Genomic DNA, 23358 nt, shown 5'->3' with positions numbered 1-23358 from the left:
CTCCTCTCCCCTTACCCTGTTCTCTGTCTCCTTCCTCTCTTCTCTCCTTTCTTCTTTTCTCCTGTCTTCTCTCCCCTCCACTCCCTTCTCCTTCCCTGCCTCATCTTGTCTCCCTTCTCCCCTCCTCTCTTCTCCTTCCCTTCTTCTCTTTTCTTCTCTCTTCCTTCTCCTTTTGTTTCTTAAAGTAGAAAGTTGGGTTACTGATTTAAGATGTTGCTTCTTTGGTGGACAATGGTGGCTCACACCTACAGCTTCTCAGGAGTCTGAGATCTGAGGATAACAGTTCAAAGCCAGACTGGGCAGAAAAATCTTTAAGGCTCTTATCATCAATTAACCATCAGAAAACCAGATATTGTGCTGTGGCTCACAGTGGTTTAGCGCTAGCAAAGAGCTCAAGGACAACATCCAGGCCCCAAGTTCAAGACTCACAATCAACAACAACAAAAACAAAATATGTTTGTCCTTGTTAAATAATAGACATTTACAGATACAAATTTTCCCTTAGTCATTGTCTTAGTTACAGGTACATCCATTCATTTTGATAAGTTATAGGTTTAGTTTTGTTTTTCATTTATGTCAAGGTATTTTCTAATCTCTCCTACAATTTTTTGGGGCCCATTGGTTATTTAGAAACATATTGCTTAATTACCACATATTTATGGATTTCCTTAAGAACCTTCTATAACTGACGACTAATTCTTTTTCAATGTGAAGAGAATACAACTTATATGATTGCAATATGTTTGAATTTATTGAAGCTGGTTTTATGGCTAACATATGGTATGTTCTGAAAACTAGTTCCTGTGTCCTGGAGACCATTTACCCTGTGTGGTTATGGGGTGGAGACCTGTCCATGTCTATTTGGACTAACTTATTGTTATTCAAGTCCTCTGCTTCCTTGCTTATCTTTTTTTCTTTAACCTGTGTCTCCCCATTCACAATGCAGACCAGGCACAGGGCCTGGGCTGAGGTTTATATGGGGTAGGTTTACTCTGCCTTCTTTTTCAATACGTCAGTGTAAGAACACAGCCTGTGGTAAGCACCAAGACACTTCCTTGCTGATCTTCTATCCATTGTTCAAAGCAGAGTTTGAATTCTTCTATTTCTTCTTGTAATCCTGACCGTTTTTGCTTCATGTGTCTGATGGCTCTGTCTTTTTGCGTGAATATTTATAATTCTTTTATCTTCTGGACAGATTAACCTTTTATCATTATAAAATAAGCTTTTCCACTAGTAGTAATTGTTGCCTTGATATCTGTTTGATCTGATATTAGTATGCCCATTCTTGCTTTCTTTTGGTTCCTATTTCATGGAATAGCTTTTTCCATTTCTTTACTTTTTAGAGGTTGGGAGAGAGGCCATTCCTAGGGCTTGGACTCTGGGCCTAGGCACTGTTCCTGAACTTTTTTGTACTCGAAGCTAGTGTTCTACCATTTGAACCACACCTCCACTTCTGGCTTTCTGGTGGTTAATTGGAGATAAGAGTCTCAGAGACTTTCCTGGTCTTGCTTGATTCGAACCATGATCCTCATAACTCAGCCACTTGATTAGCTAGGATTACAGGTTTCAACTCCCAGCACTTGGCTGTCCTTTTGAAGTGCCCAGTTTTGGACACCCCCTCACAGACCACCAGAGCCCATGATCAATGCAAACAGCAAAGAGTCATTTATTGCAAGCTCGAGCTTGGTCCTCCATGCATTCGGAGGCCCCAAGCACAAAATTAGCACAGCTTTTATAGTATCGAACGAACAAGTTTAGGGGGTTTCCACACAAGCAAGTTCACAAGTTCAGGGGGTTTCCACACAAGCAAGTTCACAAGCTCAGGGGGTTTAAGTCCACCCTGATCGCCCTTCCCTTTTTCTGATGGAACACTTGGGCAATTGCTCAGTTTCTTAAGGGAGGGCAGGGTTGGTGGTAACCTGCGGTTTTTTTGAGAACTGTTCCTCTTTCAAGGTTATTCTGAGGGCAGCACAGCTATAGGTTGGTGGGGTTAATCTTAAAATGGAGTTACTTTAGCTCTTCACTTTTACTTTTAATCTGTTTTTGTCTTTGAATGTAAAACATATTCACTTGTAGACAGCAAATAGTCAGATTGTGTTTTTTAAAATCCATCATTGAGTATCTGCTTCTTAATTGGCACATTTAATAAATTTACATATAAAGTAGTTACCAATAATAAAGGATTTTACATCAGCCACTGATTATTTGTTTTCCATACCCGATGTCTTCGTGTGAGTATGTTTGTGTGCGTATGCCAGTACTGGGGCTTGAACTCAGGGTCTGGGCACTGTCCCTGAGCTCTTTTACTCAAGGCTACTTACTGTTCTAGCACTGGAGCCACAGCTCCACTTCCAGCATTGTGAGGTTAATTGGAGATAAGAGTCTTGCAGACTTTTCCTGCCTGGGCTAGCGTTGAACTGCAAACCTCAGATCTCAGCCTCTTGAGTAGCTCGAATGACAGGAGTGAGCCATTGATTCCTGCTCAAGTCATTCGGATGACAGGAGTGAGCCATTGATTCCTGCTCAAGTCATGTCTTTTTTATTTTGTTCAATGGATGAGTTCCAAGTCAGGACAAAATAAAGAGAGCCTTGCAAGTAGGATCTTCCACCAAAACGAGCCCAGTAACAAGAAACCCTCTGAGACTGACACTTGGAAGAAATTCCAACCCCTGGGCCCAATCAGTGGCTGCTAAGTAGTCGCCGGAGCTGTGAGATGCTGGTTATCCTGGCTGCCACAGAGCTGGAGGCAGGGTGGAGCAATACGCTCAAGTTCAAATATGATAGAGTTTGCTGTCCTCACTAAGAGTCAGCCATTTTTCTTTTCTTTTCTTTTCTTTCCTTTTCTTTTTTCCAACCCTGGGGTTTGAACTCAGGGCCTGGGCACTGTCCCTGAGCTTCTTTTGTTCAAGGCTAGCACTCTACCACTTGAGCTACAGCACTACTTCTGTTTTTCTGTTTATGTAGTCCTGAGAAATTGAACCCAGGGTTTCATGCATGCTAGGCAAGCACTCTATCACTAAGCCACACTCTTAGCCCTGAACCATTTCTCTTGAGTAAACATTCCCTCTGTTGCTAAAAAGCCATTGGCTAATTTTCAGAGTTCTGAAAGGTTGGTGCTGGCCATTTTTCCTTGTTACTTTCACAAAGGAGAGAAGATTCAAAGGCCCTCACTCTGACATTATCACTGGCTTTTCTTGGATCTCATGATTAACCTATGTATTTCCTTGGCCAATTCCCAGATCTCACAAATCATCCAGATATTGCTACCACAGCAATCCTGGACAGGTTTCCTACTCATCTCACCCAGGCTCTGATTTCCCATGCTAGAATGTTCTGTTCACCCTACCAGGATTCTGACACCACACCCTAGGTCATGCCTCACGTGGACACACACCCTCCTCACTCAGCTGGGCTCTGATAGCAGATCATATCTCATGCAGATGTTCACCTCCCTTTGCTGAGCTGTCTGCGCCAGGCTGCCAGTGTGTGAACACCCTCCCTGCCCCACTCAGATGTCTGCAGCTTCCTGCCCCATGCCCTCTCTACCTGTGAGGATGTCTGTCTTTCTCTCTCCAAACTGATCATTTCAGGACTAAATTGTTCAGGGACAGAAGGGAGTCAAGAGCAATTTTAGACAAAAAAAAAAAAGGGCTGGAGCTAGGTACCAATGGCTCACACTTGTAATCCTACCTATTCAGGAGGCTGAAATCTGAGGATCACAGTTTGAAGTCAGCCCAGGAAAGTCCATGAGACTCTTATTTCTAATAAACTATTTTAAAAGCTGGAGGTGGAGCTGTGGCTCAAGTGGTAGAATGTTAACCTTGAGCAAATAAAAAGAAGCTCAGGGACAGCACCCAGTTCAAGCCCGGGTCTGGCACACAGAAGTAAGGAAGAAGCAAGCAAGCAGGAAAGAAAGAAAGAAGAAGAAAGAGAGGGAGGGAAGGAGGGAGGGAGGGAGGGAGGGAGGAAGGAAGGAAGGAAGGAAGGAAGGAAGGAAGGAAGGAAGGAAGGAAGGAAGGAAGGAAGGAAGGAAGGGATAAAAAATAGAGAGGGGCTGGGAAGGTGGCTCAGTGGTAGAGTGTTTGCCTTGCATGCATGAGGCCCTGAGTTCGATTCCTCAGCACCACATAAGCAAAAAGAAAAAAGTGGGAAGTGGCACTGTTGCTCAAGTGGTAGAGCGCTAGCCTTGAGCTGAAGGGCTAAGGGACAGCGCCCAGGCCCAGAGTTCAGGCCCCACAACCGGACCCCCCCAAAAAAATAGAAAGTGAGAAAAAGAAAAAAGAGAGGGAGGGAGAAAGAAAGGAAGAGAGAGAAGGAGGGAAGAAGAGAAGAGAAGAAAAAAAGAAAAAGAAAGAAAGACAAAAAAAGAAAGGAGGGAGGGAGGGAAGAAGGAAGAGAGAGAATGAGAGGGGGAGGGAGAGAAGGAAGGAAGGAAAAGAAAAGAAAACTAAGGATGGATACTCAAGGATACATCGTGAGAGAACAGATATAAGTCATCTGATTTCTTTTTGTAATCGCTAGGAGGAGGGGGAGGGGGTGGGAGGAGGAATGGCTGTTACTGATTGAGTATTTTCAGGTCATTCAAATCTCAGTTTGCATCTTACCTCCTGACCAGATGATCTAAGTAGTCACTCAGTCACTTCTGACCAACTCACCCTGTTACTGTTCTCCTTATTGTCCTCATGCCGAATTAACACCTTCCTGTAATGAAGACTTAATTATTTCCCAGCACCAAGAATAAGAACTGTACCTGTCCCATTCACCACTGTCGTCAGCACCAGTTCTGATGGCTGCTTCACATGAAGTGTGCAGTGTTATTTGTTGGTTGAGTGAATGAACCATGTGCCAGGCACAGACTAGTTTCTCTTACGCTATCATAAGACAGGTATCAGTTATCAAAGAGCTTTAGTAATTTCCCAAGATAGCATGCCAGCAAGGGATATATTTGTTAGATTAGATTTCTGCAACTACCAGTAATATAATCTCAGATCTTAATTTGGCAAAACCACATTAGCTATCCTCCTCTGCAGGTAAGTGTGACCTCATGATTAAGCTCTAGCCAATAAGATGTAAATATGATTGTTCTGTGCAATCTTAAAGAAATGTCCTTGAAGGTTAGGCTGTTATTTTCATTCTTTTTTTTTTCTTTTTTCTTTTGGCAATGGTGGGGCCTGGACTCCGGGCCTGGACACTGTCCCTCAGTTCTTCAGCTCAAGGCTAATACTTTACCACTGAGCCACAGCACCACTTCCAGCTTTTTCTGCTTATGTGGTGCTGAGGAATCAAATCCAGGGGCTCATGCATGCAAGGCAAGCACTCTACCACTGAGCCACCTTCCAGGCCCTAGGCTGCTATTTTCTAACTTCCCTTCCTTCCCCTCCTCCCCCCCCTCCCACCCCAGCCTCCTTTCTGCTGGCTAGCATGCAGATCTCAGTGGCCATCTTGGAATGTGACGTAAACTTGGGAATATTGGTGAACAAAAGTGGAGCAAGATAGGAACCTAAATCCACAACCCTGTGGATACTATAGCAGCTCTCGATTGCCAATCAAGTCTTTATGAGGTAGAAAAATAAACGTCTCCCATGGATTATATTGGGCCCTACCTACCCACCCAGTCCACATGCTGAAAGCCAAACCCTGATACCACTCTTTGTGGAGATAAAGCCTTTAAGGCAGTAACTAGGTTCAATGAGGTCATATGAGCGGTTTCCTAATTCCATGGGATGGGTGTCTTTTTAAGAAGAGACACGGGGTGCTGGTGGTTCATGCCTGTAATCCTAGCTATTCAGGAGGCTGAGATCTGAGGATCCTATTCAAAGCCAGCCAGGGCAGGAAAGTCCGTGAGACTCTTATCTCCAATTAACCACCAGAAAACCAGAAGTGGTGCTGTGGCTCAAGAGGTAGAGCGCTAGCCTTAAGCTGAAGAGCTGAGGGACAGCGCCCAGGCCCAGGGTTCAAGCCCCACAACCGCCAAAAATAGAAAAAAGAAGAAGAGACCTCAGAGTCTTCTATCTCCACATATATGCTAAGAAAAGCATAGCTAAGAAAAGATGTCTCCCAGAATAGAGGCTGTGCTTGAGAGGTGTCTGCCTTGTATGGAAAAAGTGAAGCAAGAGCCTGAGGCCCTGGGTTCAAGCCTTACCAACAGTACAAAATAAAATTTAAATTAAAAATTAAATAAAGAACAGAAAAAGAAGACATCTCATTGGAAACTAGCCCTGAATAGAACCCTCATTTAAAGTTTCTGGCTTTCATAGATTTCTATTGTTTAAACTGCGGTCTGTGATATTATGTTATAGCAGACTAGTACAGCTTCTATCTTCTTTAATTCCTTGTAACTTAGCATTTTACCAATGAAGAAAAAGGCTAGTAGCTATCCAATAGCTGAAGGAAAACACAGTTGATCATGGAGACACACAGAGATAACTACAGATATCTGTTCATCAACAGATATTTGTTAAGTGCCAATTAGGCATCTAGTTCTGCTTTTTACCTAAGCAACCTGAAATGTCATCCAATAAGAATGAGAGGCTGAAATGAGACAAGCCACTAACATAAGATCATTTGCAAAAATTTACTCTAAATGAATACAAGACCCAAATATGCAACACAAAAGCTATTTTAAAAAACTAGAAAATAAAATAGCAGAACACTTAAGTGACTTTGGGTATGGCAATGGCTTTACAGATCCAACACCAAAGGCATGACCTACGAAAAAATAATTAATAAACAAGACACTCAACATTTTAAATTTCTTCTCTGTGAAAGATGCTATCAAGAAATTAAGGGCTGGGAATGTGGCTTAGTGGTAAAGTACTTGCCTAGCCTTCATGAAGGCCTGGGTTCAATTCCTCAGTACCACATAAACAGAAAAACTGGAAGTGGCACTGTGACTGAAGTGGTAGAGTGCTAGCCTTGAACAAAAGATGCTCAGGGCAGTGCCCAGGCCCTGAGTTCAAGCCTAGGACTGGCAAAAGGAAAGAAAGAAAGAGGGGGGGAGGGAGAAAAGAAGGAAGGAAGGAAGGAAGGAAGGAAGGAAGGAAGGAAGGAAGGAAGGAAGGAAGGAAGGAAGGAAGGAAGGAAGGAGGCAGTGGTACAATACTCACCTAGGATGAGTTAGATCCTGGATTCAAATCTGAGCACTTGGGCAGGGGTAGGGGGGTGGGAGAACAAGTCAAAAGCCTTAACAAATACCTCATCCAAAAAGAAACACAGGAAAAGACCGTATGAAAAGAGGGTTCATGTTATGTGTCATTAGGAAATGCAAATAAAAACAATGAGATACTACTACAAACCTTCTAGAGCAGCCAACTTAAGGAACACTGACCCCACCTAATGTTGGTGAGAATATGGAGCCACAGGAACTCTCAGCCATGGCCAATGGGAATGCAAAATACTACCACCACTTTGGAGAATACTTTGGTGGTTTCTTAAAAAACTAGATATTCTCTTGGCAAATTACCCAACAATCATATGTCCTGAAAATCACCCAAAGGATTAAAAAATTATGTCCTTACAAAAACCTGCACATAGATGGTTTTTTTTTATAGCTTTATTCATAATTTCCAGGACCTGGAAGCCACCAAAATATCCTTTGAGTAAAACTGGGTGCTGGTGGCTCACACTTGTGATCCTAGCCATTCAGGAGGCTGAGATCTGAGGCTCATGGTTCAAAGACATCCTGGGCAGCAAAGTCCATAACATTTTTTTTTTTTTTTTTTTTTTTTGTGGGGCTTGAACTCTGGGCCTGGGCGCTGTCCCTCAGCTCTTCAGCTCAAGGTGAGCGCTCTACCACTTGAGCTATAGCGCCACTGTCCATAACATTCTTATCTCCAATTAACCACCAAAAGTCTGGAAGTGGTGCTATAGCTCAAGTGGTAGAGTGCTAGCCTTGAGAAAAAAAGCTCAGGGATAATGCCCAGGCCCTAAGGTCAAACGCGCGCGCGTGCACACCCCCACACACACATACACATACACACACACACACACACACACACACACACACACACACACAATCCTTAAGTGGATAAATAAACTAGTCGATCCAGATGATGAAATATTACTTAGTTCTGAAAAGAAATTAAGACATGAAAAGACAAGTAAAAACATTTAAATACGTATCACTAAGTGAAAGAAGTAGATCTGAAAAGGCTAAATACTATGGAAGTACAACTCTATCAATTACTAGAAAAGGCAAAAGTCAAGTGTCATAGAGTTCATACAGAGGGACACAGAGCTTTTGTAGAGCATTGGAGCTATTCTGTATGATACTATGCCTTTAGACATTGTCCAACCCCATATGCCATCCACCACCCAAAGTGATGCCTAACATATAGACTTTAACTGGTATACCAGTATAGGTCCACTGACTATAACAAATGTACACTCCAGGAGTCCATGTTGTTCATGAGAAAGGTTATGTGTGCTTGGCGGGGGCAGGGGGAGAATTTGGGAAATCTCTGTATCTTCTTAATTTTGCTAAAAATTTAAAACTGTTCTTCAAAAATAAGTTTTGGTTTTTGTTTGTCAGTCATGGGGCTTGAACTCAGGGCCTAGCTATTGTATCTGTGATTTTTGCTCAAGTCTAGCTCTCTACTACTTTGAGCCATAGCTCCATTTCTGGTTTTTGAGTTTTGAGATAAGAGTCTCACAGACTTTCTTGCTGGGCTGGTTTTAAACTGCAGTTCCTCAGACCCTATCCTCCTAAGTAGCTAGTATTATAGACATGAGCCACCAGCACTTGGCTTGAAAGTTTTTTGGGAAAAAAAAAAAAAGGAGCTGGGCACTGGTAGCTCAAGCCTATAATCCTAGGTACTCAGGAGGCTGAGATCTGAGGATCGCGTTTCAAAGCCAGCCCAGGCAGAAAAGTCCACGAGACTCTTATCTCCAATAAACCACCAGAAAAACTGGAAGTAGCACTGTGGTTCAAATGGTAGAGCACTAGCCTTGAACTGAAGAACTGAAAGACAGCGCCCAGGTCCAGAGGTCAAGCTCCATGACCAACAAAAATAAATAAATAAGGGGCTGGGAAGGTGGCTCAGTGGTAGAGCACTTGCCTTGCATGCCTGAGGCCCTGGGTTCGATTCCTCAGCACCACATAAGCAAAAAGAAAAAAAGCCAGAAGTGGCGCTGTGGCTCAAGTGGTAGAGCGCTAGCCTTGAGCTGAAGAGCTGAGGGACAGCGCCCAAGCCCAGAGTTCAGGCCCCACAACTGGACCCAAAATAAATAAATAAATACATACATACATACATAAATTGGATGCAATCAGATTAAATTTTTAGGGGATTGAAGAGATAACTAGAAATTCAGGCTCAGATATGTGGGTTTGAGATGTCAACCAGACATGCAAGGGGAGGTATAGGTGGCTAAACCTGCAATGTATCAAGAATAGGCTGAATTCTTTCTCATGCTGAAGTACTCCTTTCTGTCTCTCTTCTTTTTTTCTTTCTCTCCTTTCTCTCCTTCCTTCCTTCCTTCCTTCCTTTCTTTTCTTCTTTCTTTCTTTCTTTCCTTCTGGTACTGGGGCTTAAACTCAGTGTCTGGACACTGTCCCTTAGCTTTTTTTTTTTTTTTTCTTTTTTAGGTGATGAGCATGGGGGAGGGGGTAAACAGTTACATAAGTAAGGTAATGAGTACATTTGTTTTTTTAATCATTGTTACCCCATCCCTCCTTATCTCCCACTTACCCCTTACCCCTCCCTATTCCTCCCCTCCCTTAGCTTTTTTTTTTTTTTTTTTTGTCAGTTTTTGTAGGTCGTGGGGGTTTGAACTCTGGACCTGAGCACTGTCCCTGAGCTCTTCAGCTCAAGGTAAGCGCCACAGCGCCACTTCCAGTTTTCTGGTAGTTAATTGGAGATAAGAGTCTCACAGATTTTCCTGCCTGAGATGGCTTTGAACTGCAATCCTCAGATCTCAGCCTCCTGAGTAGCTAGGATTACAGGCATGAGCCACCAGCACTTGGCTCCCCTTAGCTTTTATGCTCAAGGCTAGTAGTGCTCTTCCACTTGAGCCACAGCACACCACTTCCTGCTTTTTTGTGGCTAATTGGATATAAGAAGCTCATGGAGTTTCCTGCCCAGGCTGGCTTTGCCCTGCGATCCTTATATCTCAGCCTCCTGAGTAGCTAGGATTACAGGCATGAGCCACTGGGGCCCAACTTGTGAACAATATCTGAGATAGAGGAAAATCCGGCTCCTGACCAATGAGGAAACAGGCCTGGATGGAGCCCAGCAGGAGGCCACATGGAGGAAACTCACAGAGGAGAGGCAGTGTGACATGGTGACCGACCAACTCTGCAGCCAGACTCCCTGGAGGGCGTCCCAGCTATCAGCTGCTAGACACATAAGCCAACTTAATCTCTTAGTGACCCAGTTTCCTCACGTGCAAACCAGGAATATTTACTTCTTAGGTGTGTTATGTGAGTGCTCATTAATCCTAGCTCCTGCGAGAGCCACATGGTCACAGCTGCCCAGACCTCCTCTGGGCTTCTCCGTCCCTAGAATGAAGAAACATCCTCTCTTCTTGGGTTAAGCCACGTTGAGTTTCTGCACTCTCAGGACCAAATAATTCGAGATACAAACACCATGTTGATCTCTAGCCAACCAACAGAGAGAGCAAAGGTGAAAATCAGAATAAGATGGCTGCCTAGAGTTGCCCAGCACATATTGGAACACCATTCCATCGAACCTGCCAATGTACTCTGAGCACAGCCGTTCACTCTGCCCTCAAAGGCCTTGTCCTCAGGACCCTTGATTATTCCTTGCAGGGGGCTCCACAAAGGCAAGGCCTGGGCATCTGGAGAGAACAGGGAGCTGAGGTGCCAGCCTCCTGACCTTGAGCTGACCTCCATGCAGAGTAGTTAAATAGGTCAAGAGCCACACTTGGGAGGGTTAATTTTTCACATGGCCCAGTGGTCCAGATGCCAGCCCTGTGCTCCGTGGAGTGTGGAGGACAGAGGACAGGGAGAGACAGTCCTCACAGAGGCACGCTTCGCTTCCATGCCCACATTATCCAGGACAGCATGAGTTGACAGAGGTAGAAGCCCAGGGTGGATCTTGAAGAAAGCCAGAGTGTGCCAGGTTACACACCCACTCACATGCGCCTCACCACCTCTGCCCTCTCTCCTAAATTTGCCAATTCCTTCTCTACTTTCTTCTTGTTTTCTGCCTTTCATCTTTCCCCAGTTGGAATGAATTCTTTACAAAAAAATATATATTCAAGCTAGATACTGGTGGCTCATGCCTATAACCCTAGCTACTCAGGAAACTGAGATCTGAGGATTGCAGTTCAAAGCCAGCCCAGGCAGGAAAGTTCGTGAGGTTCTTGTCTCTAATTAACCAGCAAAAGGCCAGAAGTGAGGAGTTGTGGCTCAAGTTGTAGAGCACCCAGGCCCTGAGTGCAAAACACCAGGACCAGCAGAAAAAAAGAAAAGTATATTCAAGTGAAATATAAATAAGTAATAATTAGTCAGATATCAGGACCAGTAAACCATAAACTGGATTAGGAATAGTTGCAACTACTGAGCTTCCTGGTGGTCAAAGCAAAACTGAGAAACAGAGTTAATTATGGCATTTAGAATATCTGAGTAGCATAGACCATCAACCTGTTATCCAAGGAAGCAAAAAGCTTTTTCCAGCACTCAGCCCCTGGAGGAAAGTCTCTCCCCCTGTATATGAGTGACAGTCCTGTCATGTCTATTTCTTGACTATGTCTCTAAATACTACTGCAGCCAGTAACAGGTTTCCTAACCTTATTTAGAATATTTTTTGAAAGATAGCCACCAGACTCTTTAGAAGCACAGTCAAATGGTTTAACATAATCAACAGCCTGTCTCAAACCCTGTGACTCCAAGACCCCAGAGCGTTAGTCAGTGTTGTAAATCCGGTACGTAGTGCATGCTTATAATATCAGCTCTCAGTAGACTGAGGCAGGAGGACTGCACATTCAAGGCCAGCCTGGGCAACATAATGAGATCCTGTCTTTAAAAATAAAAAAAAAGAGGGGCTGGGGGGGCTGGGAAGGTGGCTCAGTGGCAGAGTGCTTTCCTTGCATGCATGAGGCCCTGGGTTCAATTCCTCAGCACCACATAAGCAGAAAAAGCTGGAAGTGGGGCTGAGGCTCAAGTGGTAGCTCGCTAGTGTACAGCTGAAGAGCTGAGGGACAGCGCCCAGGCCCAAAGTTCAGACCCCACAACCGAGAAAGAAGAAAGAAAGAAAGAAAAAAAGAAAGGAAGGAAGGAAAGAAGGAAGGAAAGTTGTATATGAAAAAGCTTCTGGGGCTGAGAATGTAAGTAACTCAGTGATTAAAGCAAGGCTTTAGGTTCAATTCTCAGCACTGCTAAGAACCAAGGTTAGGCAAGGGCTCTACAGGCAAAAAACTCAAAGATAAAGATAAGATTAAAGCAGATCAAGCAGAGTTTTTCTTACAGCTGAGTTCCGAGGAACACAAAAGCAGGAATTCTGGGACAAGAATGTGAGCAGAGGGCTGGGAAGTTGGCTCAGTGGTAGAGTGTTTGCCTTGCATGCATGAGGCCCTGGGTTCCATTCCTCAGCACCACATAAGCAAAAAAGAAAAAAAGCCGGAAGTGGCGCTGTGGCTCAAGTGGTAGAGCACTAGCCTTGAGCTGAAGAGCTGAGGGACAGCGCCCAGGCCCAGAGTTCAGGCCCCACGACCGGACCCAAAAAAAAAAAAAAAAATGTGAGCAGAGGTGGCCAGGTGTGGCAGTACATGCCTATAATCACAGCACTGGAGATGCTGAGGCAGGAGGACCTCATTTTCAAAGCTAGAGTTTACTCAATAAGCAAGCTTGAGGTCAGCCTGGGCTTCATAGTGAGACCAGCTGTCAAAAAAAAGGGGAGGGGGGGTCAAGACTATTGACAACCAGCCCAAGGGGAAGAAAATGGGGAAGGGGTGGATAATAGTCCAAGATGCGGGGCTGGGAAGGTAGCTCAGTGGTAGAGCGCTTGCCTTGCATGCATGAGGCCCTGGGTTCGATTCCTCAGCACCACATAAGCAGAAAAAGCCAGAAGTGGCGCTGTGGCTCAAGTGATAGAGTACTAGCCTTGAGCTGAAGAGCTGAGGGACAACACCCAAGCCCAGAGTTCAGGCCCAGATCCAAAAAAAAAATAAAAAAGGAGCCGGGCGCTGGTGGCTCACGCCTGTAATCCTAGCTACTCAGGAGGCTGAGATCTGAGGATCGCGGTTCAAAAGCCAGCCCGGGCAGGAGAGACCGTGAGACTCTTATCTCCAGTAAACCACCAGAAAGCCGGAAGTGGCGCTATAGCTCAAGTGGTAGAGCGCTCGCCTTGAGCTGAAGAGCTGAGGGACAGCCTCCAGGCCCAGAGTTCAAGCCCCACGACCGACAAAAAAAAATAAATAAAAAAGGCCAAGATGTGTGGAGTAAGGGTAACCACAGACAGAGACCAAGCATGGGTGGTGTAAGCTTATTCACCCCCACTTTGGGTTGACAGCCCTCACCCTGGGTCCTTCACAAGCTAGGCCCGGCCCTAGTTGACTATTCCCACCAGCCCCAGGCGCTTCAGCAACAGAGTCAGGATACTAGTCTCAGACTCACGCTGGTTCTAGTATATGATTACAAGATGCCTACTATAGAATGTATTGTCTCTGCTCCAAGATGTTTCCTCTGGCTACATGACAGCTATAAGATATATTGGTTTTGCTACGTGCTAGATATGGAATGTATTGCCTCTGTGATGGGATGTGTTCCCTGGCTGTGAGCCATCTATAGAACATTCTTCCCTGGCTGTCGGATATCTCCAGTGTCCAGCTGTGATGACAAAGATTTCCTGCAGCCCTCTGACTGCTGACACTCTATTTACCTCTAAGGATGCAAGAGCAGTTTGCTACTCTCTATCCTGCAAGAGGTAGCCTGTCAGCCTCTAGCTGCCATTAAACACTTCTTTCTTCTACGTCATTGTGTGTGTCTGAGTGGTTTTCTGGGTCACCGCTTACAGGTGGGACAGTCTGATCTTGACATTGCTGCTCCCTGACCCCTTCTTCAAAGAGCTTGATATAGGACCACAAATTTGGATCCAGGTGTGGGGTATTACCTGCAGTGTAATTCCCTGGCAATCTGTCTCCCCACAAGCAGCCAGCCTTTGGCATGGGAGTGAGGTGTGAAATTCTACCCTCCTCTGGCCCAGGGTGTCAGCCTTCAGTGCACTGTAACCCAGACTGTGAAAACCCTCAACATGGAAGAAACTACATCCCAAAAGAGAAAAAAAAATTAACTGAAAAATGTATTTGTACAATCAAAATAAATATGAAGTTGGGCTTTTTTTTTTTAAGATTTGGAGGCATTCATTTGTGTTTTGTGATACTAATATCAGAGCAGGTGCAAATATGTGGACTAGAGTTACAACCTGGGATGCAAAATTTACTGAGCCTCCCCTGGGCGGATTGGAGGCGGGGAGGGGCAGGCACTATGGAGCCCTCTGTTTTCTGAGGCATTTTTGTCTCCATTTGATCAAACTGAAAAGCTGAGCCTCAACCAAGTTGAAATTCTTATCCCAAGGTCACACAAGTAGCAGAGTGACAGGAGCCGAGTGGATTTCCAACTCTGAAGTTGGTACAGGTAATATTTAGTCCAGTTGCCTTTAAGAAATAAAATTCCAAACCAAGATGATTGGATGATAAGGATAGTAGGAAGGAATCCATTGGTGACAGCAGTCATATCTCAGGGAGAGTAGTACAAAGAACGTTTGTATTCTACTTTGTATACTGTATTCCTGTAATTTTTTGTATAACCAGTAGCTGTGCTTGCTTGCTTCCTTCCCCCCCCATTCTCTCTCTCTATGTTTCTCTCTCTTTCTGTTTTACCGTCATCTGTTTTTAATGTGCATGAGTGCTGGTCATGGGGCTTGAACTCAGGTCTTCATACTCTGAGGATGTTCTACAGATACTAACCCCAAATAGTTTTCCTAGATCTGATTTCGGTCTTCCCCAACCATCCCCCGATAACCCAGCTTTCCATTGAACTGGGTAGGCAAGAGCAAGAAGGAGGAGTCTGGCCACACCCATATCACTGTGGTATCTGAAAGGATCCATCCCAGCCATCCCAGGGGACCACTTGGAGGCAGACAAGCACAGGAGAAAGACTATTACAAGGTTTATTAGAGGAGCCATATTTGCCCCCAGAGAGAGAGCACATGACAGCCTCCACTATCTAGGTACCAGCAAGGTCTGAGGGGTAGGAAGTAAGGTAGATGGGAGTTCAGGTGGGTCAGGGCGGAGAGAGGGAGGGGCCAGCTGTACTTGGGGAACTCAAGGGCAGGGAGAGGCTCAGGTCTGGGTGGAGCTAAGGACCAAAGGTGGGCATAATGTTTACAGTATCCACCTGATGCTGGATTCTTTTCATTATCATTTTCATTATCAACAAATGTGGCAACCCTCCTCCCATCCCTAACCCCTTCTTAGCTTCCAGCAAACACAAAGGCACATTGTACAATGCAAGTCAAAGGCGGGGAGGACCAGTCTCTTAGCATACTAACACACAGGCAGTAGGTCACTCTTGGCTGTATACAAAATCTGTCTCACCAATACCTGTCCTCATCAGCTAGCAAATGAAGGCATCTTTACTTTTGAATGTTATGCAGTAGTCTTTTACTTACAAGGAAGAAAAATCCAGTTTGAACTGACTGAATAATAATTGGAGGTGTTACTGTGCATGCTTAGCATGCACAAGGTACTTCCTTAGCATGCACAAGGCCCTGGGCTCAATTCCCAGCATTACAAAACATAAAATTGGGATTGATTTCATAGGTTAATAGAATCAAAAGATCTTAAGATAGATTTCTCTGACTTCAGATATGGCTGGATCCAGGTGTTCAGATGATATCTTTCAGCCTCTATTTAACTGTTTATTCGTCTTTCTTTTGTACTTACCTGACTCTCTCCCTACACTGTAGTCTTGACAACTCCAGGGCTCCATTTCCAAGCTTGGAAATGCAAGAGAAACTTTTCAAGAACCATAACAAAATCCAGGTGTGGGAGTACATGCCTGCAATACCAGCACTTAGGAGGGAGAAACAGGAGGATCTTGAGTTTAAAGCCAGCCTGTTCTACCTAAGCAAAACTCTGTTTAAAAAAAAAAAAAAAAAGAACAAGACAGGCACCAGTGGTTCACATGTATAATCCTAGCACTGGGGAGGGTGAAATCTGAGGATCATGTTCAAACCAGCCTGGACAAGAAATTCTGGATTCTTCTTTTTCTTTTCTTTTCTTTTTTCTTTTCTTCTTCTTTTTTTTTTTTTTTTTTTTTGCCAGTGGTGGGGCTTGAACTCAGGGCCTGGGCACTGTCCTGAGCTGCTTTTGCTCAAGGCTAGCACTCTACCACTCAGCTACATTCCCAGCCCTGCTGTGAGCCTCTTATTTCCAATTAACCACCAAAGAGCCAGAAGTGAAGCTGTGGCTCAAGTGGTAGGGCACCAGTCTTGAACATAAAAGCTGAGGGATAATGCCTAGGCCCTGAGTTCAAGGCCTAACACCATCACCTCATACTCCTCAAAAAAAAAAAAATAATAATAATCCCACAGAAGTCTGGGAATTGAATCTCATTGGCCTAGCTTAGAGCCCCTGCCTATGTCTAAGCCAATTATTGCAGCCAGCAAAATGGAAAGGGCTGATTGGTCCACCCTGAGTCACATCATATTGACTCCCCCCTCCCACAGAGCCAGAGTGAAAGAACAACTCCAATGGATCCACACAGAATAGCAATGAAGAACTGGGTTTCAGTCTCAGAGGACCTGGCTGGGGCCAGGCCTGCAATGCCCACCCTGGGGTTGGGCATATTATGGCCTGCATGTGGCAGTTTTTGGGGGAGTAGCTGTATCACTCCCACCCTCTGTGGTAAACAGGGCAGATATTCCTAACTTCCATGCTACTCACATGAGTCCTGCCAGCCTCAGCCAATGCCTAGATGCCCATGGCATCTATATGGACAGATGAGGCTGGGTTCCACGAGATTGGGAACCAGACCTTGGACGCCAGAAGGTCCTGCCCCTGTGGAAGGCCTCTCGGCAGGCAGCCAGCCTGCCTACCCTGGCCACACCCTGGCCATGCACACCAGGCCTTCCTTATGGAGCCAGGATTCCAGGAGATCGCAGAGGACGGTCCAGAGCCCAGAGTTATAAACAGCAGCTGTCTTTACAACTGCTTGGGGACACAGCTGCAAGCCAAGCATGAGACATGGGCAATGATTATTAGGTACTTGTAAATGCAAGGCACATGAATTGGGAAATGCTAATACAATTGTATAATTGTATTAACCACTGAATGCTGGCAGGGAGGGAGGGGGGAGGGGGATGGTGCTAATGTTCTGCAGGAAGCTGGAGTTTTGTTTTTCTGCTTTTGCCAGTATTGGGGCTTGAACTCAGGGCCTAGGCGCTGTCCTTGAGCTTTTTTGGCTCAAGGTTGGTGCTCCACCACTTCAGCCACAATTCCACTTCTCCTAGCTAATGGGGGAGTGGCGAGGGGGATGTCCTAGGGCTTGAATTCAGGTCCTGGGCACTGTCCTTGAGCTTTGATTTGCTCAAGATTGACATTCTACCACTTGAGCCACAGGTCCATTTCCAGCTTTTTGGTGGTTAATTGAAAGCTGGTTTCTTTTTCTCTTTTAAGTCTCACAGACTTTTCTGCTGTGGCTGGCTTTGAACAGCGATCCTCAGATCTCAGCCTCCTGAGTAGCTAGGATTTCAGGTTTGAGGTACTGGCACTCAGCTTTCCCTCAAGGAAACTGCCACCTTCCAGCACCCAGCATTGTTACCTATTCTGTTGTGCTTCTTGCCGTCTCTATTTATCTCACCTCTTCGGGCTCTTTCATGAGCCCCTGGCTTACAGATGTGCTCAAAGAGCAAGCAAACATTTTTTCCACTCATCTTAACACCCCAACGATTTTATCTGAAACCCCAGTGCTGAAAAAGGTTCTCAAACATCCCCCGTGTACCTGTGCATCCAGCTACATCCAAATCAAGAAGGTGTTAGTTAACCCTGCAGGAGTTTAGAAGCATTCAGAACCTATTACATCTTAGTCTCTTGGTCTGAAATCTAGAAACATGCATCTTTAAAATGTTGCCAGGAGCCAGGCACTAGTGGCTTATGCCTATAAGCATCGGTACTTAGGAGGCTGAGATTTGAGGATCCTAGTTTGAAGTCATCCCGGGCAGAAAAGTCAGTGAGACTCTTACCTTTAATTAATCACTCAAAAGTTGGAAGTGGAACTGTGGCTTATGTGGTAGAGTGCCAACCATGAGTGAAAAAGCTAAGGACCAGTACCCAGGCCCTGAGTTCAAGCCCCAGAACTATCACCAAAAAAATAAAAATAAAAAAGGTGGCCAGGGCATTTGATGGGAGTTTCTGGTGCATGCCAAAGCTCACCAGGAGCCACGAGGGTTATGGGTCATGTGGGAACTCACCAGGCAGGCAGCTGCCCCAGCAGCAAAGTCCTGGCTCATTAGGCCCCGCCCCCCCATGGCCCTTCTATCAGGCAATTCAAAGTCTCCAGAGCCGCGAGTTACTGATTAACCTTAGGTTTCAAGTAAAGAAATGACTGAAGGAGAATGTAAGCCAAGGAACAAACTGGGCAGACTGGAGAGATCAGTGCCAGACGGCTGTTGTCAGATGGCACCTAGCAAATAAGAAGGCGGCTGGATGGACGTGCCCTGTCCTGGGTGGAAAGCCATCCAAGTATCAGCTACATCAGCTGACATTCCCTGTGGTTGTCCAGGCTCTGAGCTCTGGTGTCCTGCCGACTCTGAGCCCAGAATGTCCTGCACGGAAGCCCTGAAGCCGCCCCAGCCCAGCTCATCAGGAGGTATCACCACACCTGCCATCACCGCCACCGTGCCGGGGCCCGCTGGGCATCATCGGTGCTCCATGGAAAGTGACCTGGAGTGCTTGGTATGCCGAGAACCCTACAACTGTGCCCGGTCACCCAAGCTGCTCAGTTGCCAGCACACCTTCTGTGCCGTGTGCCTGAAGCTCCTGCTGTGTGTGCAAGAAGACACCTGGTCCATTACCTGCCCGCTGTGTCGAAAGGTCACCGCCGTCCCAGGAGGTCTCATCTGTAGCCTACGTGATGAGGAGGCTGTGGTAGGGAGGCTGGTCCGGCCAGGGGCAGAGGTGCGGCTGTGTCCCCAGGGACTAACAGGTTCTACCACCTTTGCACCAAGACACCCTAGCCTGGCAGGAGAGGATGAGCAAGACGCCCTGAGTGCCAACCGTGTGGCAGCCCGGCGCCTGGCCGTCCACCTGCTCCTGCTGGTCCTGCTCATTATCCTCATCCTACCCTTCATCTACCCAGGCATCATCCGGTGGGTGCTGGCTTGCATCATCGCCCTGGCCCTGTTGATGTCCACCCTCTTCTGCTGTTACCCCCAGAGCCAGGGCAGCTGCTGGCCCTGCCCTAAGACTTCCTTCTGCGGACAGCAGAAACATAGCCAGATCGCTTCCATTGCTTGATGGGACCCTGGGTCCCAGCAGCCCTGGCAACTCTGGATTTTACAAACAGGGTAAGGAACTAGGAACTGAAGCTGAGATTACGTGCCAGCTGGACTTGCAAGGCCAAAAGTCAGAATGGCCATCTTGGGTCAAGAACTCCATGTTTTGACACTGGACTCACCCTCCTACAGCACAGTTACACTGTAAGGGGTGGGAAGGAAGGAGGTATAAACAGCCTGGGTGTCACAAGGAGGGTTTTTCTGTTCCTCTTTTCCGATGTTCTTGGCTTTTCTGTGTATAACTCAATGAAAGTATTGCCATATTGACCTTATTGCAGAGCAAATAGAACTGGGACCATTCTTTCTTTTTTCTTTCTGTGTTTTTGTTTTTCCATTTTTTTTTTTTTTTTGAATTGGTATGGTTGGCTTTTGCTCATCTGAGTTTGGTTTGGCCTTTTACATTGTGGCATCATAGGCAGGTTGTGTGTTGTTTTGGCTGTCAGACATCTCCCTTCCCCCTGCCTGCCCCCTGGCTGCTTTCTCTAATGTTGCTCCCGCATCCATCTCAACCTCTCCAGAGGTCCTATCGTGGGGGTGACCCCCAGGCAAAGTCAACCCCAGGGAAGCTGCAGGGGTTCCCACATTTAGCAGGCAGAGCTCAGGAGAGGGGAAGAGGGGGGCGGGGCTGGGAACGGCTCCCGGTTCAGATTCCCCAGTTCCACTTTACACAAGGTTACTTAAGGCGCTGACTTAGAGAATCCCAGGATTTCAAGGACTGACCTTCCCCCCCCCCCACCATGCACCGAGTGTCCAGCTGCCCTTTGGAAGCCCAGCCCCCAACTGCAGAACTGACTTCTTACGGGTGGTGCTGCCCCTGTAAAGCATCTCACATCCTACTGGAGCCTTCCTTGTAAAGATAAGAGGCCTTGTAAATGCAACGGTCCTCACCAAGAACCCCACCTGGTCACCACACCCCGAGAAAGGCAGGCCCTGCTGTCCTCCTTTCAGGATCATCTCAGCATCTGATGGTGAGAATGAGACCCCCGTGGGTGCTGGAATCAGGGCTCAAAGGCCCCATGAATGGATGGGAACAGACTTGAAATCCTGGAGGGGTTGACAGGCACCAGCCCCTGGTCCACCCTGTTTACCCCAATCCTCCTGTGAGGGTGAAGAGGGGGTGGCGCTTGGTCAGGAGAGACAAAAAAACTTCTGCCATCCAAGCATGGGGGCTCAGCCTTGACTACAGGGTGGCATGTGGTGACTGAATAATTCCTAAATACCTAAGAGAGCTGAGAGCCCACCTAGGCTCCAGGTCAATAAATGGGACATTTGCCCTGAGAAACCTACACCTCTATGTGCATTTCTGCTCTTCACATGGGATGCTAGCCAGGCGACTCCTAGGGTGTCAGGATGAGAGGGAGGGGTGTATAGACCCTCACAATTAAGCCAGGCTATGTGGGTCTGAAGAATACCGTGTTCCTAAGGGAGAAGTGGTCAGTGCCTCTTGGCTTGGCCTCAGGCGGCTGCAGCTTTGAATGACTGCCAGTCAGCCAGGGAAAGAACAGTGTCTCCTCATTCACTCCTCCAGCCCCGCTCTGCCCTGATCTCAGAGCCTTTCACCCAGGTTAAAATCTCCACCAACACTTCAGTGGCTAATGGCAACACTATTTCTACCACAATCATGGCAGAAATAGAATCAGATTTCACCTGGGTTCCACAGGTCAGGTTTGGCCACTGGCTTCCATGCACCAAAGTGACCAGTGGTGATGAAGAACAGAGAGATGAGACTTTTTGTCTTTTTGTACTGGTACTAGAGCTTGAGCTCAGAGCAGCCTGAGTGCTATCCCTAAACTTTTGTCACTCAAAACTAGAGCTCTGCTCCTGGCTTTTATAGCTGGTTAATTGGAGACAAGAACCTCACAGACTTTTCTTCCCTGGCTGGCTTCGAACTTCAATCCTCAGATCTTAGCCTCCTTGAGTAGCTAGGATGACAGGAGCAGCCACCAGCATGAGGCTTGAGAAGGAAGATCTGCTGCCTGGCATGGTCATGCTGCAGGAAAAGGGGAAATGAGCATTGCAGCCTATCCTGGGGATACAGATGTGAGCTTTAGGTTTAAATAGAGGACAAACCAGAGGAAGGGGGAAGGTATGCATAATTATTAAACAGTCCAAGGCGAACTGTGGCCTGGTTGATTATTATTAGTGAGTTTTGTCACTGTCATTGCTTGAGGGGAGAAATCTGGTCACGACAACAAAATCATTGTTGTCTGGGGACACTTTTCTGTCATGTCACAAGATGTTTATCCATCAGCCTGATCCTTCTTGAATTCCAGGGGGATTGCAGGGGAGAAAGGCTCAGTGTGAAGGGAACAGATGTGAAGTAGAGGCAGGGAGGCCAAGTTTGTCTTTGGCTTTTAGTCATTCTTTGGGCAGTTGTAGGGCTGACTGGGATGTCCTACTCTTCAGCAAAAGCTGTTTCTAGCCAGGCGCTGGTAGCTCACACCTGTAATCCTAGCTACTCAGGCGGCTGAGATCTGAGAATCGAGGTTCAAAGCCAGCCGGGCAGGAAAGTCCGAGAGACTCTCATCTCTAATAAACCACCAGAAAACGAGAAGTGGCGCTGTAGCTCAAGTGGTAGAGTGCTAGCCTTGAGCTGAAGAGAGGAACAGCGCCCAAGCCCAGAGTTCAAGCCCCACAACCAAAAAAAAAAGAAAAAGCTGTTTCTAAGTTCCTGTTAGAAAAATCTCCCTGCTTACTGGTTACACGGACTGGCACCAAAAGAAAAGAACAAAAAAGAAAAGAGACAGAAATGGCAGGCCCAAAGCCGGGCGCTGGTGGCTCACGCCTGTAATCCTAGCTACTCAAGAGGCTGAGATCTGAGGATCGCGGTTCAAAGCCAGCCCGGGCAGGAGAGACCGTGAGACTCCTATCTCCAATAAACCACCAGAAAACCGGAAGTGGCGCTGTAGCTCAAGTGGTAGAGCGCTCGCCTTGAGCTGAAGAGCTGAGGGACAGCGCCCAGGCCCAGAGTTCAAGCCCCAGGACTGACAAAAAAAAAAAAAAAAGAGTCTCACAGACTTTCTTACCTGGGCTGGCTTTGAACCATAATCCTCAGATCTCAACTTCCTGAATAGCTAGGATTAAGGGCTTGAGCCACAGGTACCTGGCTTCATCACCAATTATTGAGCCTGGTACAATGGGTGTCTTGGGCCTTTGGGGGCTGAGAGGCAGCAGAGGGCCAGCCCTGATGTGGGGGCAGGGATCAACATGGTATAGAAGTTTCTTCCTAGGACTGTGGAGAAGGTACTGATGATGACGAAGAACCAGAAGAGGCCAGTTCCATCCCCAACAGATCCATCTCCACCATGGCCTGGAAATCAGATACATCTGACTTGAATTCCAGCCTCGCTATATCGGTGTCACCTGTCTCTCTGCATCTCAGGTTCTTCGTGAAATAGAGGTTCTGACACCTTCTTACCACACTGCTAGGGATTTCCTGACAGCACCCAGCCCAATCTCTTAGGATCAGGAACTAGAGACAAAGGAGATGAGAGAGATGGGCTTGATTTCTAAGCAAGCTCCAGCAGGAATGATAAAAACAGACTCACCTGTTCAAACATGGGCACTATTGGGAGAATGAGCCAGGAGGATGGTGAGCCCGAGGCCTGATTTACATAGTAAGACCCTGTCCTATATAAAGAAACAGAAAAATGGACCACCTCCCATGGCCTCTGCATGGGCTACATCCGCCACAACAATATAATAATTGTTATTATAACTGCTAACACTATTTGACATTTGACATGGTGAAAGTATTACATGCATTATCCCACATAATAAGTATTATTACCACCCCCAAATTATCAAGAAGAACCTAGAGTCACAGAGAGGTTTATAACTTGCC

At 46.3% G+C, this 23358-nt stretch overlaps 1 protein-coding gene and 1 non-coding gene across 4 annotated transcripts; one reads left to right on the top strand and one right to left on the bottom strand.

The window, feature by feature from the left end:
- Positions 1-921: 921 nt before the first annotated feature.
- On the bottom strand, positions 922-1052 carry LOC122115350. Its single transcript, XR_006148752.1, has one exon. It is a non-coding gene; the product is annotated as a small nucleolar RNA SNORA51 (small nucleolar RNA).
- Positions 1053-18594: 17542 nt separating this feature from the next.
- Rnf186 (ring finger protein 186) lies at positions 18595-22925 on the top strand. 3 transcript variants are annotated; one of them, XM_042688641.1, is made up of 2 exons: positions 18595-19328; positions 22897-22925. In XM_042688641.1, exons 1-2 carry the CDS (start codon positions 18667-18669, stop codon positions 22910-22912), a joined length of 678 nt encoding a protein of 225 aa, XP_042544575.1. In that variant the 5' UTR covers positions 18595-18666; the 3' UTR covers positions 22913-22925. The 3 variants fall into 3 exon arrangements, with proteins under 3 accessions (XP_042544575.1, XP_042544576.1, XP_042544574.1); XM_042688642.1 differs by lacking the exon at positions 22897-22925 and adding an exon at positions 19526-19817; XM_042688640.1 differs by lacking the exon at positions 22897-22925 and having other exon boundaries at positions 18595-19817.
- Positions 22926-23358: the final 433 nt, after the last annotated feature.

The sequence above is a fragment of the Dipodomys spectabilis genome, unplaced genomic scaffold, assembly GCF_019054845.1.
Source record: "Dipodomys spectabilis isolate Male_0828 unplaced genomic scaffold, ASM1905484v1 ptg000118l, whole genome shotgun sequence".
Lineage (NCBI taxonomy): Eukaryota > Metazoa > Chordata > Mammalia > Rodentia > Heteromyidae > Dipodomys > Dipodomys spectabilis.
Note: the sequence above shows the minus strand (reverse complement) of the source record. Positions and strands in the feature narration are given on the sequence as shown.